Source organism: Acartia tonsa, chromosome 7 (assembly GCF_053477335.1).
Source record: "Acartia tonsa isolate MP-2025a chromosome 7, ASM5347733v1, whole genome shotgun sequence".
In the NCBI taxonomy this organism is placed as follows: domain Eukaryota; kingdom Metazoa; phylum Arthropoda; class Copepoda; order Calanoida; family Acartiidae; genus Acartia; species Acartia tonsa.
In genome coordinates this window covers 49,292,490-49,307,112 of record NC_137266.1, presented here as the reverse complement: position 1 = coordinate 49,307,112, position 14,623 = coordinate 49,292,490, and the positions used below count along the sequence as shown (strand labels likewise).

General features: G+C 31.5%; 1 protein-coding gene across 1 annotated transcript in view; it reads left to right on the top strand.

Moving 5' to 3' along the window:
* Positions 1-14,623, top strand: part of btv (dynein cytoplasmic heavy chain beethoven) — a 71,317-nt gene that overhangs the window by 18,894 nt on the left and 37,800 nt on the right. Inside the window, 13 exon segments of the mRNA XM_080167178.1 lie at positions 1,958-1,990; positions 3,113-3,228; positions 3,737-3,858; positions 4,226-4,294; positions 4,400-4,512; positions 5,048-5,146; positions 9,463-9,591; positions 9,991-10,046; positions 10,382-10,501; positions 11,247-11,402; positions 12,887-13,031; positions 13,408-13,502; positions 14,082-14,248. Of these exon segments, the coding sequence (XP_080023304.1) occupies positions 1,958-1,990; positions 3,113-3,228; positions 3,737-3,858; positions 4,226-4,294; positions 4,400-4,512; positions 5,048-5,146; positions 9,463-9,591; positions 9,991-10,046; positions 10,382-10,501; positions 11,247-11,402; positions 12,887-13,031; positions 13,408-13,502; positions 14,082-14,248 (1,420 nt within the window).

Below are 14,623 nucleotides of genomic sequence, written 5' to 3'. Positions count from 1 at the left end.
TAACCAAGCTAAACCATTATGGTTTTAAAGGTTTATCAAATAAATGGTTTCATTCTTATTTAAATAATCGTTCTCAATATGTAGAAATTAATGGTATCAAATCGTCTATTCAAAACATAACCCATGGAGTCCCACAGGGTAGTGTTCTGGGTCCTATACTGTTTTTATTATATATAAATGACTTGCCAAATGCAATTGATATATTTTCTTCACTTTTTGCTGATGACACAATTTTTGCACACAGTGATAGCAATTTAAAAAGATTAGAGGAGTGGGTAAACATTGAACTAGAAAAAGCTAAACTTTGGTTTCAAGCAAATAAACTTTCACTTAATGTTGCCAAAACTAAGTTTATGGTTTTTAGAACCAAACAAATGCAGTGTGTTCAAGATTCTCTAGTCATAAAAATTGGTGGTGAAAAGATTGAAAGAATTGGGAATGATTGTAATATTAAATCTTTTAAATTTGTAGGTGTTCATCTAGATGAGTTTATAACGTGGGAACACCATTTAAACTCAGTTATTAACAAAGTATCTAGTGCTAATTTTGTATTAAATCAATTGAAAAAGTTTGCACCAACTAAAATTCGTAAATCTATATATAATTCCCTTGTAAAATCGCACTTGGAATTTTCTATTATAACATGGGGTAATGCTAAATGTGAAGGAATGAATAGATTATTATTAAAACAAAATCAATCTGTGAGATATGTCGCTAATGCAAAGTTACTTAAACTTGAAGATATTATGACTGTTAATATAGGTAGCTTTGTAAAAAGTTTCCTTGAAGAACAAATGCCAGACTCATTCAATAATATTTTTGAACCAATGTTATCCAACAGAGTAATGAAATTAAAAGTACCTTTACCTAAACATAAAGCTCTAGAAACTTTTCCTAATGTTTGCTTTGTTAAAATATGGAACAACCTAGACACTGCTATAAGGTGTGCTGAAACTAAAAATTTTACTAAAAATCTCATCAAAAAGAAAGCTTTAGATAAATATAAGAGTTTTAATTGTAATAAGCAAAAATGTTTTGTCTGTAAAAATAATTAAAATTTGCCTTAATTTACTCTAAAAATTTTAATTTCTCTAACCCCATTGTATCATAGTGTAAATAGCATCATTAATACCTTACTATTTATTTATACTATTTAAACCTATTTATATGTTATATGTATATATCCAATATAATTTTCTGATTAAAATTTCTATGTAGCTAGCAACATTAAAAAAATCATTTGAATATGTTTGTCTTAAATCGGTACTTCCAGCTTTTGCAACGGCCAACCCAGCTTATGAAAGTACCAAACTATGCATAAAATTATGTAAATATGTGTAAGAAATATTATTATCATTTTGTATGCTTATGTTGAAATACATCTATCAATTTTAAGGGGACAAAAATAATAGGTAAACATTGTTTCTTTTCTTTTTTCTTATATTTTATCTGGAGAAAGTTTTATATTCCATTTCTCTGTGTTTGTGTGTGTGTGTTGAAGGGTTAATATTTCATAAGGGATTAATCAGAGATCCTCATAGAGAAAATAAATTTTAAAACGTAATATTTACCCTTGACGCACTATTTGCCGCACTCTTATGTAAAATGACAGAAATGAAAAATTGAATAAAATAGTATATAATTTTAAAAAATAAACATTTAAAAAATTACATAAGATGCATGCCAATATAACAATCAATTAGACTTAAGAAAAATAGTGAAAAAAAGGTCTTATAATGGTTAAAAAAAACGATTTTGTTGGTCAACTGACTAATCATATGTCGAGGTAGACACTAAAATTGCAATATTTACTTAAGGATTTTTTTGAATTTTTAAATTTGGCATAGATATTCTAAAAGTATTTAATTGCACCTATATTTTGAGCCCATATCATATTCAACCTATATTCGCTCTTTAAAAAGATATTTCTCTAAACTAATCAATTATTTATTTTTAGGTTATCTACTTTGAGAGAGGAAAAGATATGAAGGTAAGGATTTTTCCAGTATGGTTTCAAAACCGATCAATATACGCTTGAATTGGAACCAGTTATTAGCCATGCTGAAAACTTATGTATAGCATCACATTGCAGACACAACAAATAAAGGGTGAGCAAAAAAAAATGCGTAGATTTTTAAAATTCAAATTGCACGGCTTGTGTTAATAGTAGAAAAATGTTACGCATACCATTAGAACCGATAAGAAGTCAATTTTTTTAAAATATAAGAACGATTCCTCTGCTACGTATAGTTAGGGAGCTACGTGTTAAAATGTCCCAACTGACTTAAAACTTGACTTGCGAGTATATTAGTAAATATTAGACAATAATTCTTGCAAAAAGACGTACGTATTTTTTTTAAAATTCAAATTGCGCGGCTTGTGGTAATGGTAGAAAAATGTTACGCATACCGTTAGAACCGCTATGAACTGTATTTTTTAGAAATATAAGAACGGTTCCTGTGCTACAAATAATCTAGGAGCTAGGTGGTAAAATGTCCCAAAATTTACTTGCAAGTCAAGTTTTAAGTCAGTTGGGACATTTTAACATGTAGCTCCCTAACTATACGTAGCAGAGGAATCGTTCTTATATTTCTAAAAAATAGACTTCTTATCGGTTCTAATGGTATGCGTAACATTTTTCTACTATTAACACAAGCTGCGCAATTTGAATTTTAAAAATCTACGCATTTTTTTTTGCTCACCCTTTAATTCAATAAAAATCGTAAAATTACTTCCAGTTTTTATCCCGGGCTAGCAAGTTTGTTGTTAATATTACAATTTTTCATTTTAATATCTGCGGAAAGCTGTCCATAACATGACGCAATGAATAACTATTAATCTATAAAGCTTAGGATACTTCGTACTGTCTGTCTGTCTGAAATAACTTAATAAACCTGATTTAACCTAACCTAACTATTTAACTTGACCTAACCTAACTTTATGTCCTAAAAGTTATTTAAAAATCTTCACAAATAAGATAATAATGTGAATTTCGGAGGATTTTTTTTCTCAATTTTTTTAAGTTGGAAGATTTTTTTCTTAATGTTTTTAAGTTCAAAGATTTTTTCTCTCGGTGTTTTTGAAAACATTACCTTAATTACATTTTTAATAGGTCAGCTACAACAGAGAGCTGTTGATACTAAATCGAGATTGCAGACAGTTGGCTATTCTTGGATTTCCTATTCCACAGAAAATATTGAAGGCCAATGAATTGGCTAAGAAGTTTGCAGGAATAGTGTATATACAATTTTACCAATCAGAAAAAAAACCTAAGCTGTATCCTATTATTTAAAGACTTAAGATTGTTTTTGTCTGTAGCGAAGGATATCGCTAACTGTTGGTTCATCTCTAGGTTGTAGATTTTAATAATGCCTGGGGAGGTTTATAACTATTTTAAGGGATGGTAACACCAACCTCCCAAGAGAAATTACACCTACAAAGATAACCCTTCCCCCTCCAACTTTTCTTTTCCTTTTTCTTTTTGAAACTAAAGTTTAAGGGGGTAGGGGGTTGCTCCATAACTCACTTAATCCGTTTGTCCAATTGCTACGTATGGATAACATAATCCTTGTTTAATTATCATTAATTTAAATACAATTAGCAAAGAATATAGATTAACTTAGAATACTTCAAAATCGTTGCACATCTTTCCTTTACATTTTGAATATTATAACATAACTTTAAAAACTCTTCTACAAATGATATAAAAATATATACATCATATACCAAAACTACTAGGGCAAGCTATTCAGCTGCAAAAGATTGCCAACTTCCATAATACAATTGGAGATAGAATGATCATCTCACAGAGGCCTATGATGTTAGAAGCAGCTGTTGGATTGGCTCAACTTGTTAAAGGTATGCTAATTAGATAGGTGGATAGATGGTTAGATGGGATAATGGATAGATCGATTGATGGATAGATAGATGAACATTATGTTAAATTGATAAATAGTCTAAATAGTCTAAATTTGTTTGTAATTGGTAGATTTTTAGAAGAGTAGATTTTTTCTTCAATTTTTAGATTTCTGTATTTAATTAGGATTGACTATATTGATACTAGATTTGATAATTAGTTAATGGATAAATGAAAAATGACAGATACAGAGAAGATTGTTGGACACTATCTCAACAAACTGACTTAAGCTTCAGACAGGCGGACAAACAGATAGACAAACATCATTTTACTCTTTGAATTATAGATTGAATGAAATATTTAATTCAGAACAAACAGATTTAACATGGACCGATACAGAGAAGATAGGCCACTATCTCAACAGGGAAGCTTTTTATAGTGCGTAAAAATGACGTCACACAATACAAATAGCCAATGATGGGCAAATACACAGACTAAATTATCAATAGCAGGCCAGTATACATTTTAATTGAACAATGGTAGGCCAGTATGACATCATTTTTGTAGTCACTATGAAAAGTTATCTCAACAGGCTGAGAGAGTATACAGAGAAACTAGCAAGGCAGAATAATCAGCTGGCTTCTTATCATAAACAGGTATATTAGCATTATTTTTCTGTGGGAAGTTCTTCACTCTTTTTTCAAGGGCAAACCTCTTTTTACGTTCCCCAACTACAAAAAAAAGATTTAGTAACAACTTAAAGCTATCTTCATGATTTATATGTATATAATTTTTTTCATTTGTACCTTGACGTCAAGGTTTAAAAATTGGAAGAAAAAACAAATTCATCTGTAACTATAACCTCAAAAGATTACTTTATCAAATGTAACTCTTTTGATATATCATCCTATAATACAGGCTTCACCCCGATCGTCGACGGACTTGCACCAAGAGGTGATGGGAAGTCCCCTCTCCTAAATAGATTTAATTCTTTAAGATAGTATCAGAAAGATATCAGAACGTAAATACGGACAGACATTTTTGTGTGTTTTTTTCAGGCGCAAAAATATTGCTTAATGTAGCCAACTAATCATTGACAGAAATTAATAATTAATATCTTATTTGCTTTATATCTATCATTTAGATTTGATATTATGTATTTAATCTGAAATTAAACCTTTTTATTAATAGGTTAGTGAAAAGGTGATAACTCTAATGAATACAGATCTGTTGAGACAACAACAAAAATGGAAAGATATCATCAAAGAAATAAGAATGATAATGACACAGGTAAGAAAAAATTCATGTTTAATAGATTCAAAAAAGAATAGACTAATAATGGTTGAATACATGAAGAGATCAGCAGCCACATGTCACCCGTCTGTAAGCCTTATTCTTTTATTTACTAAGTATATTTGCGATAACTTTTATTTAATGAAATCTTCCAATTTTTAACATGTACAAAACGGCCTGCATACTTGCTTCAAGATCCATGTCAGATCTATATAGGAAATAAATGTCTATAAACGAGCTCAAGTTTTCCAAGGAATATATGACTAAAACTCATAGTGCTCCAATAATCCATAATAAACTCTCATTGCCCAGAACGATAAGACTCATTATTTTACTTTATTAAAAATAAATTCCTTTTTTTTATTTCATGTAGCTATTTACCTTATATTGATGTATTTAATTTCTAATCATAAAAGAGAAAATTTAAATTTATAATATAATAAATTTAAGAAAACTCTGTTTTAAAAGAATTCGATTGTGGCGACATTTTGTGTGGTCAAATATTAAACTAAAATTGTAATCAGCATCATTAACCCTTTAGTGATGGAAATGTAAAGAAAAAAATATAATTTAAAAAATCTTTTTAAAATCATTTAAATTATTAAATATTTACTTTCTTTTAGATAGTAATGCCGGGTGAGGAAAATAGATTTATTGAGAAATAGATATGCATATAGAAAACTAGCCAATAGGGAGATAATTATATCGAGCCAACTCTAGTCTATAATATAAAGTAGAATGATGTCTGTCCGTCTGTCTGTCCGTCTGTCCCTTAAGATTTCGATAACCACTGAACCGATCGGATTCTACTCAGGGAATATACCTACTGGCCCTTTGGTGGTTTTAGACTGTTTTCTTGGGGGGGTGGGACACCCACAATCCCCCCGCAATTTTTTTTATTATTTTAAAATGGTGGTGGATTGGGGGATCTCCAGGTAATAAAAGATGTAATCATACCTCTTGGGACAAAGCCCCTAAAGGCTAGGGGCGAACCCGCTAGTAATTTCATAAATCAGCAAGAAGTCTAAACCTGGCACCAGATATAGCAATCCTCTTTTAATTTTTTTAGAATCTAAAATTGAAGGTTAAACTTCTCATATCCCCCCACCTTTACTGAAGGAGGACTATAGAGGCAAACTGGCTAGTGTTTTAAAAGGAAAACAAAAGCACCATAAAATTCATAGATAAATTTTTAAAAACGAACTTTTTTATTGTATAGGTTAGTCCGTCCTTCCGTTTGTAATGGTTAGCTCTTTAATTTGGATATGTTAAGAAGCGTGTGTTTTAAACATGTTGATTTTTAACCTTTTCAACAACATTTCTTTATGTGATGTAATTAAAAATAAGGATGACAACATGCAAAACTTAAAACCTGAAACTATTAAAAACTATTTATTATTTAAGGACATGCTCACATATTTAGGACTTGATTATACACCCCTGTCCTGGATAAAATGTTTATTTTAAAAAACATGCGCATTCAGTTTTTTTTCATTTCCTGATTAATTTTTGTCCCCCAATTCCAAAAATATCTTTCCCGAAATCCTAGCTGTTCTATAAGATCTCCAAAAATGCAAATTACTTTTGGCTCTGATTTTTCAATATTTTTAAAAGAAATTTTGTTAAAAACATGTTTTAGTGAACAGTATAAAGGGTTTATCACACCTTAGATTATACATTCCTTGAATGCCAACAAGACCTAACAGAAACAATAAGAAATAACCAGAAAAAGACATTGAAGGAGCAGTTTTTGGGACTTGACTAAGATAAACAAAGTTGTAGAACTCCTCTAGTAGTAAATCCTTATATAAGATATAGGTTTCAAGTCTATTTAAGGTTTCAGGTATTATCCTCCAGGTCTCCAGAAATATTTAAAAGCCTCCTGTGACTACAATTTTTGACTTAGAGACTTCAAATTTTAAAATTAAGCTGTTCTTACATGTCTATATAACGTATTAAGATCTGTTTTTCCGCTGACTGCAGCAGCTGTCAGCTGCCAAGTGCAGATGCGTCCACCAAAACTTATGTTTTAAGATTTCTAATATAAAATTTACTTAACATTTTCTGAAAAAATTGTTTTTCTAGGTTCAAAAATAGGAAAATGACAGCCTTTTGAAATGTTTAAATAATAAAGGACCTAAAAACAAAGGTTGTAAAATAAAAGGGTGAAAGAAGCGAAAATTAAATTATCATTATAAAACAGAGGACATGCACACAAAGTCCTCTAGCCCTAATAGGAGCTAACAAGATAGGGATAAGGGGGGGGCGCGTTTTTTTAGTCAGGTCTGAAAAACTGCTCCCTCAATGTCTTTTCTGGTCAAAACCAGAAATGGCTATGTTTAACAGTTAATAACGGTAGAAATGACAGGTATTTATTTTATTGATTCAATTAGGACTTCAATGACATTCAATGAATGTATAATTTCTGGTGTGTTACCATTTTTTACCCTTTTTACTGTTCACTAAAACATGTTTTGAACAAAATTTCTTATTAGTTAATTTAAAAATATTGAAAAATCAGTCCCAAAAGTAATGTGCCTTATTTTCTCAGCTCCTATTAGGGCTAGAGGACTTTGTGTGCATGTCCCCTGTTTGATAAGGAATTTCTGACAATAAGAAAGACAAAGTAAATTTTTGCTTCCTTTGCTCTTTTATTTAACAACCTTTGTTTTCAGGTCCTTTTTTACTTAAAAATTTCAAAAGGCTGTCATTTTCTTATTTTTGAAGCTAGAAAAACAATTTTTTCAGAAAATGTTAAGTAAATTTTATATTAGAAATCTTAAAACATAAGTTTTGGCGGCAGCAGCTGCACTTGGCAGCTGACAGCTGCTGCAGTCGGCGGAAAAAACAGATCTTAATACATTATGTAGACATGTAAGAAAAGCTTAATTTTAAAATTTGAAGTCTCTAAGTCAAAAATCGCGGTTACAGGAGGATTTTAAAGATTTCTGGAGACCTGGAGGATTATACCTGGAACCTTAAATTGACTTGAAACCTATATTTTTTAAAAGGGTTTACTACTAGAGGAGTTCTACAACTTTGTTTTTCTTAGTCAAGTCCCAAAAACTGCTCCTTCAATGTCTTTCTATGTTTAACAGTTAATAAAGGTCAAAATGGCAGGTATTTCTTATTGATTCTGTTAGGTCTTGTTGGCATTCAAGGAATGTATAATCTAAGGTGTGATAAACCCTTTATACTGTTCACTAAAACATGTTTTTAACAAAATTTCTTATTAGTTTATTGTAAAAAATATTGAAAAATCAGAGCCAAAAGTAATTTGCATTTATGGAGATCTTATAGAACAGCTAGGATTTCGGGAAAGATATTTTTGGAATTGGGGGACAAAAATTAATCAGGAAATGAAAAAAACTGAATGTGCATGTTTTTTAAAATACGTTATATAGACATGTAAGAACAGCTTAATTTTAAAATTTGAAGTCTCTAAGTCAAAAATTGTAGTCACAGGAGGCTTTTAAATATTTCTGGAGACCTGGAGGATAATACCTGAAACCTTAAATAGACTTGAAACCTATATCTTATATAAGTAAATTTTATATTAGAAATCTTAAAACATAAGTTTTGGCGGCAGCAGCTGCACTTGGCAGCTGACAGCTGCTGCAGTCGGCGGAAAAAACAGATCTTAATACATTATGTAGACATGTAAGAAAAGCTTAATTTTAAAATTTGAAGTCTCTAAGTCAAAAATCGCGGTTACAGGAGGATTTTAAAGATTTCTGGAGACCTGGAGGATTATACCTGGAACCTTAAATTGACTTGAAACCTATATTTTTTAAAAGGGTTTACTACTAGAGGAGTTCTACAACTTTGTTTTTCTTAGTCAAGTCCCAAAAACTGCTCCTTCAATGTCTTTCTATGTTTAACAGTTAATAAAGGTCAAAATGGCAGGTATTTCTTATTGATTCTGTTAGGTCTTGTTGGCATTCAAGGAATGTATAATCTAAGGTGTGATAAACCCTTTATACTGTTCACTAAAACATGTTTTTAACAAAATTTCTTATTAGTTTATTGTAAAAAATATTGAAAAATCAGAGCCAAAAGTAATTTGCATTTATGGAGATCTTATAGAACAGCTAGGATTTCGGGAAAGATATTTTTGGAATTGGGGGACAAAAATTAATCAGGAAATGAAAAAAACTGAATGTGCATGTTTTTTAAAATAAACATTTTATCCAGGACAGGGGTGTATAATCAAGTCCTAAATATGTGAGCATGTCCTTAAATAATAAATAGTTTTTAATAGTTTCAGGTTTTAAGTTTTGCATGTTGTCATCCTTATTTTTAATTATATTTAGGTTGAACAAAATGGATTCACGAACCTGACTACATGGAGGGCACACTGGGACAGACAGCTGTACAAGGCTCTGGAACATCAGTATCAAGTTGGACTGGAGGCTCTTAATGAACATCTACCAGAAATACAGGTAAATAAGCTAGATTTGGGAGTATATGCAAGAATAAGGAAGAATATGTTAGGATAAGCTAGATTTTGGTATAAGTAGGAAGAATATGTGAGAATAAGGAGGAATTTGTGAGGATAGGCTAGATTTTGGTAGAACCACAGGAAGGATGCTTTGGAAAAATAGCTGTACAAAGCTCTAGAACATCAGTATCAAGTTGGACTTGAGGCTCTTATTGAACATCTACCAGAAATACAGGTATAGTTATCTATAGCATCGTTTTATAGACAGTTTTCGGAGATATCAAAATGAAACATTATTTTCTCAAAACCTTTTAGCCTGAGATGCCGAAGTGTGTTTGTAGGGAAGTATCTTACCAACTACTGAACCGATATGGTTTAATGTAAAAACAAATATTTTTAGGTTGATTTAGTGTACAGGCAACAGCAGTTACAATTCCGTCCACCAATTGAAGAAATAAGGAATAAATTAAGAATTTAGATAGAGGATAAATTTGTTGACTAAAATTATTTTGTAATGTAGAATAGTAACAGTTTAAGTATGAGTAATCAAAATTCAATAAAAGTCCCCAAAGTTGTGAAGCCAACGAATAAGAAAACATAACTATAAAACTTTGGGTCTGGAGTAATGAAGAGCCCAATGTCCCCTCCCTCCTGCATTCTAATACATTTCCTAACTGAGTATGGAAATTTAATAGATTTAAATTCTTTAAAAGCTCCTATCACACATTAGATTTTCTTGTTTAAAAGCATTAGAAGATATTAAATCTAAATTCTTATGTGTATTATTTTACCAGAATGAAGTACTACACCCAACTGAAGAGATTTCTGGCTATCCCCAACAACTTTCGCGGGGTTGGAGAATCAGTGGAGAATCTGATTTTCCCTCTCATTATTGAACGAAATGCGCATAGGTTAGTATATGTTTTAATATTATTAGTAAAATTAACAAGGATGACATTGACAACATCCATATCCTATTGTATAATGTAGTACGGTTTAATTGTCTGTAGCTTAAGATTTTGACTACTGAACCGAATGATTTTTCACTTTTAAAGTACTGAGAAGGTTTTAGGCAACTTTCTGCCATTACCATCCATTTTGACTAAATATCCATTAGTTCAGTGGTTATAAAAAAGAGCAGAAATGAAATGATAAGTAAAAGAAAACCACAAAACCTTTACATCTAAATAATATATGTCACATGTCTTTTATATGATGACTGACAGACCAAAGAACAAAATTACTTACCTCGTAAGGGTAGGATTCTTCTTCGATTTTTAAGTAATGATCTAGAGAATCCAGAGCATCATCCGGGTGTAATGGGATGCGAACCAGATATAAGGTATAACCAACAAGCGAAAAAAATATAAAATAATATTTTGGGGGCAAATGGAGAGGTCGTCAATTTTACAATGTGTTGCCCCCCCCCCCAAAAAAAAACAGCTGAAAAACACGTATAGGTTTAGTGATTATTTTTCAAATTAATTTCGTTATTGGTATAAGCTGGATTCGAACTCCCAAGGATATTAAGTTAAGTATCATCCATCAGACAACCAACCCTTGCACAACCTTTATCTGAGAAGAAGAGCAAAATAAGTTCTATACGGAATGCTTTTTGGTAAGAGATATCTTCACAAAAATATATTTTTTTATTAGATTTGGTCATCTGTTCAAGAAGGCAGAAGAATTATTCCAGAGATTGAACAGTGTCAAGGAAAGATTTATTGACTGGGTCTCACTGGGAGCTGTCGACATGGATGAATTAATTGATCAGTCATGCCTCTCTCCTCAGGATTGGGAATCCAATTTCAGGTTTAAAGTTGTAGGCATAAAGGATAGATAGATAGACAAGAGATACATACATGTTGAGTACAAGATTAATTAATCTTTCTGGGAGCTGTTGACATGGATGAATTGATTGATCAGTCATGCCTCTCTCCTGAGGATTGGGAGTCCAATTTCAGTTAAACTTATGATTGTATAGAAAGACTTTGATAGACAACAGACAGACGTACAGTATAGATAGATAGTTATTGATAGTATATAAATTAGTCTCTCTGGGAGTTGTCAACATGGATGAGTTTAATTGATCAGTCACGTCTCTCTCCCGAGAATTGGGAGTCCAATTTCAGGTAAACTTATATTAGGATAGAATACAGAAAGAGAGACATTCATAGACAACAAAAATAATGAATATATAGATAGTTATTAATAGGATATAAATTGGTCTCACTAGGAGCTGTCGACATGGATGATTTAATAGATTTGTTATGCCTCTCTCCAGAGTAGGAGTCAAATTTCATGTAAATTTATGGTTTGATAGATAGATAGACAAAAGATACATACATATTGAGTACAAGATTAATTAATCTCTGTGGGAGCTCTCGACATAGATAAATTAATTAATCAGTCATGCCTCTCACCAGAGGAAAGGAAGTCTAATTTCATGTATCAACTAAAAAGTTATAGAGGATAGATAGATAGACAAACATATACAGATACATGCACATTAACTATGAGATTAAATAAGCTCTCTGGGAGCTGTCGATTATCAGTCACGACTTTCTTCTGAGGATTTGGAGTCTAATTTCAGGTAAACTTATATTTGGATAGAAATACATTAATAGACAACAAACATAAAGGATAGATTGATAGATATTGATAGGATATTAATTGGTCTCACTGGGAGCTGTCGACATGGATGAGTTCATTGATCAGTAATGCCCCTTTCCCGTGGATTGGGAGTCTAATTTCAGGTTAACTTTTGGTTGGATAGATAGATATCAATGGACAACAAACATAAAGGATAGATAGATAGATATTGATAGGATATTAATTGATCTCTCTGGGAGCTGTCGACATTGATGAACTGATTGATCAGTCATGCCTCTCTCCAGAGGATTAAGAATCTAATTTTAGATAAACTTATGGTGGATAGATAGATATTCCAAAAAGATTGAAAGACAAGTTGATAATATGCAGAGAGGGAGGGGGTATTGGGATGTTTATTACACTAGTAGCCAACATTTAATATGAACGTTTTCTTATTCGTTGGCTTTACAACTTTTGGGACTTTTATTGAATTTTTTTGGTGGGTTTATTAAGTTGAGTGTCAATTATTTAACTCCTATTTGCAATCTACAGAGGGGGTAATTTAGTTTAGTATCATTGGGGATGTACATCAATTTGTCGGCCATTGTCTTATCCCTTTAGATGCCTGAATAAAATGTGTTTAATTGTGAAGACTGACCTTGAAATTACAACCGCTAATGATTCTAAATGCTGATATATTACAGAAACTGCAAAGCCCGTGGCCAAGAGATAGGACGTCTAAACCTGCAGAGTGAGAAGATTGATTGTATACAGATTAGCTTCGCTCCTGTCAGAACTGAAATTGAGATGCTCAACAGGAAACACAATTTATCATTATTTAAACAAATTGTATTACAACTAGAGAGAGAGAGAAGGACAATGGTCTGTATATTACACAAGTCCCCAAAGTTTTATAATAATGTTTTTATATTCAAAAAACTCAACAACTTAGGGGACTTTTAATGAATTTGAATTAATTGGTTTATTAAGTTGATGTTCAAACGTTTCAACCACTAATTGTAATCTGCAGAAGGTGTAATTTGTGGGGATGTACATCAATTTATCAGCCATTGCCTTATCCCTGGGTAAAAATGGGAGGATAAAAAGTTTTGATTAAAATCTATCTTTTTATCATAAAATGATAGGTTCAACAATAAAACTAGATAGTTACATACATAATTTTACTTAAATCAAATAATACTGAATTGTATAATTGTACAGAAAGCTATGGGACACACTGGTGAACAAGCTTCATAGCTCTATTGTTAGAGATATCACAAAAATTGAAAGTTTTGCTACAGAAGCCATGGACACCTTAAGGTTAATTTTCAATATAGATTTATTGCATTTTCAATCATATTTATCTAAAATATGAAATAACATGATAGAATCGTCCTATTGAGTTCAAACTAATTATTCATGTAGAATATAGAAATTTAGGTACAAAACAACTCAATAATTATTACAAGAAAGTCTGTAATCATAATAAGAATAGACATAATTAAGTAATTAAATCTTAAAATCAAGTATGCCAATATGATGTTTTTGGGTAATTTTTAAAGCAGATTTATATGTATAAAAAGTTTTTGATGAAATTTTAAGTACATCCCCTTACAATGTTATTCTATTGCATCAGTTATTTAGATTTCTTACCGTAGCTTATTACTAATGGAAATAGAATTAGAATATACGTGGATATTATGACAAGGGGAAAATTATTCTCAACTTAGGTTGCTAACATAAAAATACATTATTGGTCAGTTCCTTCTAACAGCAGGAGGGGAGAAGATGGTTGGATCATAATTATAGCCAGCTACATGTTTTCTTTATTAGAGTACATGACAATCTGGTGTAAGATCCATGCAATAATGAATCCATTTTATTCCTGTATTTATTCAGGAAACAACCGCAAAACGTGGATGAGATTGGGGAGGCTAACCGCAAACACGAAGAATTTGAGAACTCCTCTCCAGAGATGATCACAATGTTTGAGAATGCGGACAAGAAGAATAAGATATTGTCCGCATGGTCCAGAGAAAATGTGGAACAAGTTTCGAAAGTCACAGGTAAATTTATCTATATCCATGTCGATCCCCATTGATGACAAACAAAATTATCCCCTATGTATTTTATGGTTATTGGTAGAACCGTTTGGACACAAATAGTTTGAAACCAACTAATAAAATTAAATGAAAGTATACAAAGTTTTTGAGCCAACAAATAAGATAACATGGTAATAAAACTTTGGGTACTAATAGAATTTATTGTCCACTGTCCCCTCCCTTCCTGAGTTGACAACTTACAATTTATCTTATTGGATTTTAAAATATGTTTGAATTATTTTCTATCGAATCTTTTATACAATCTGTTACACTTGCGGCTACACCCCCCCCCCCCCCGAGAAGCCTCTAGGGGCACTTAAGGGTGGGTTGGGTAGGGAA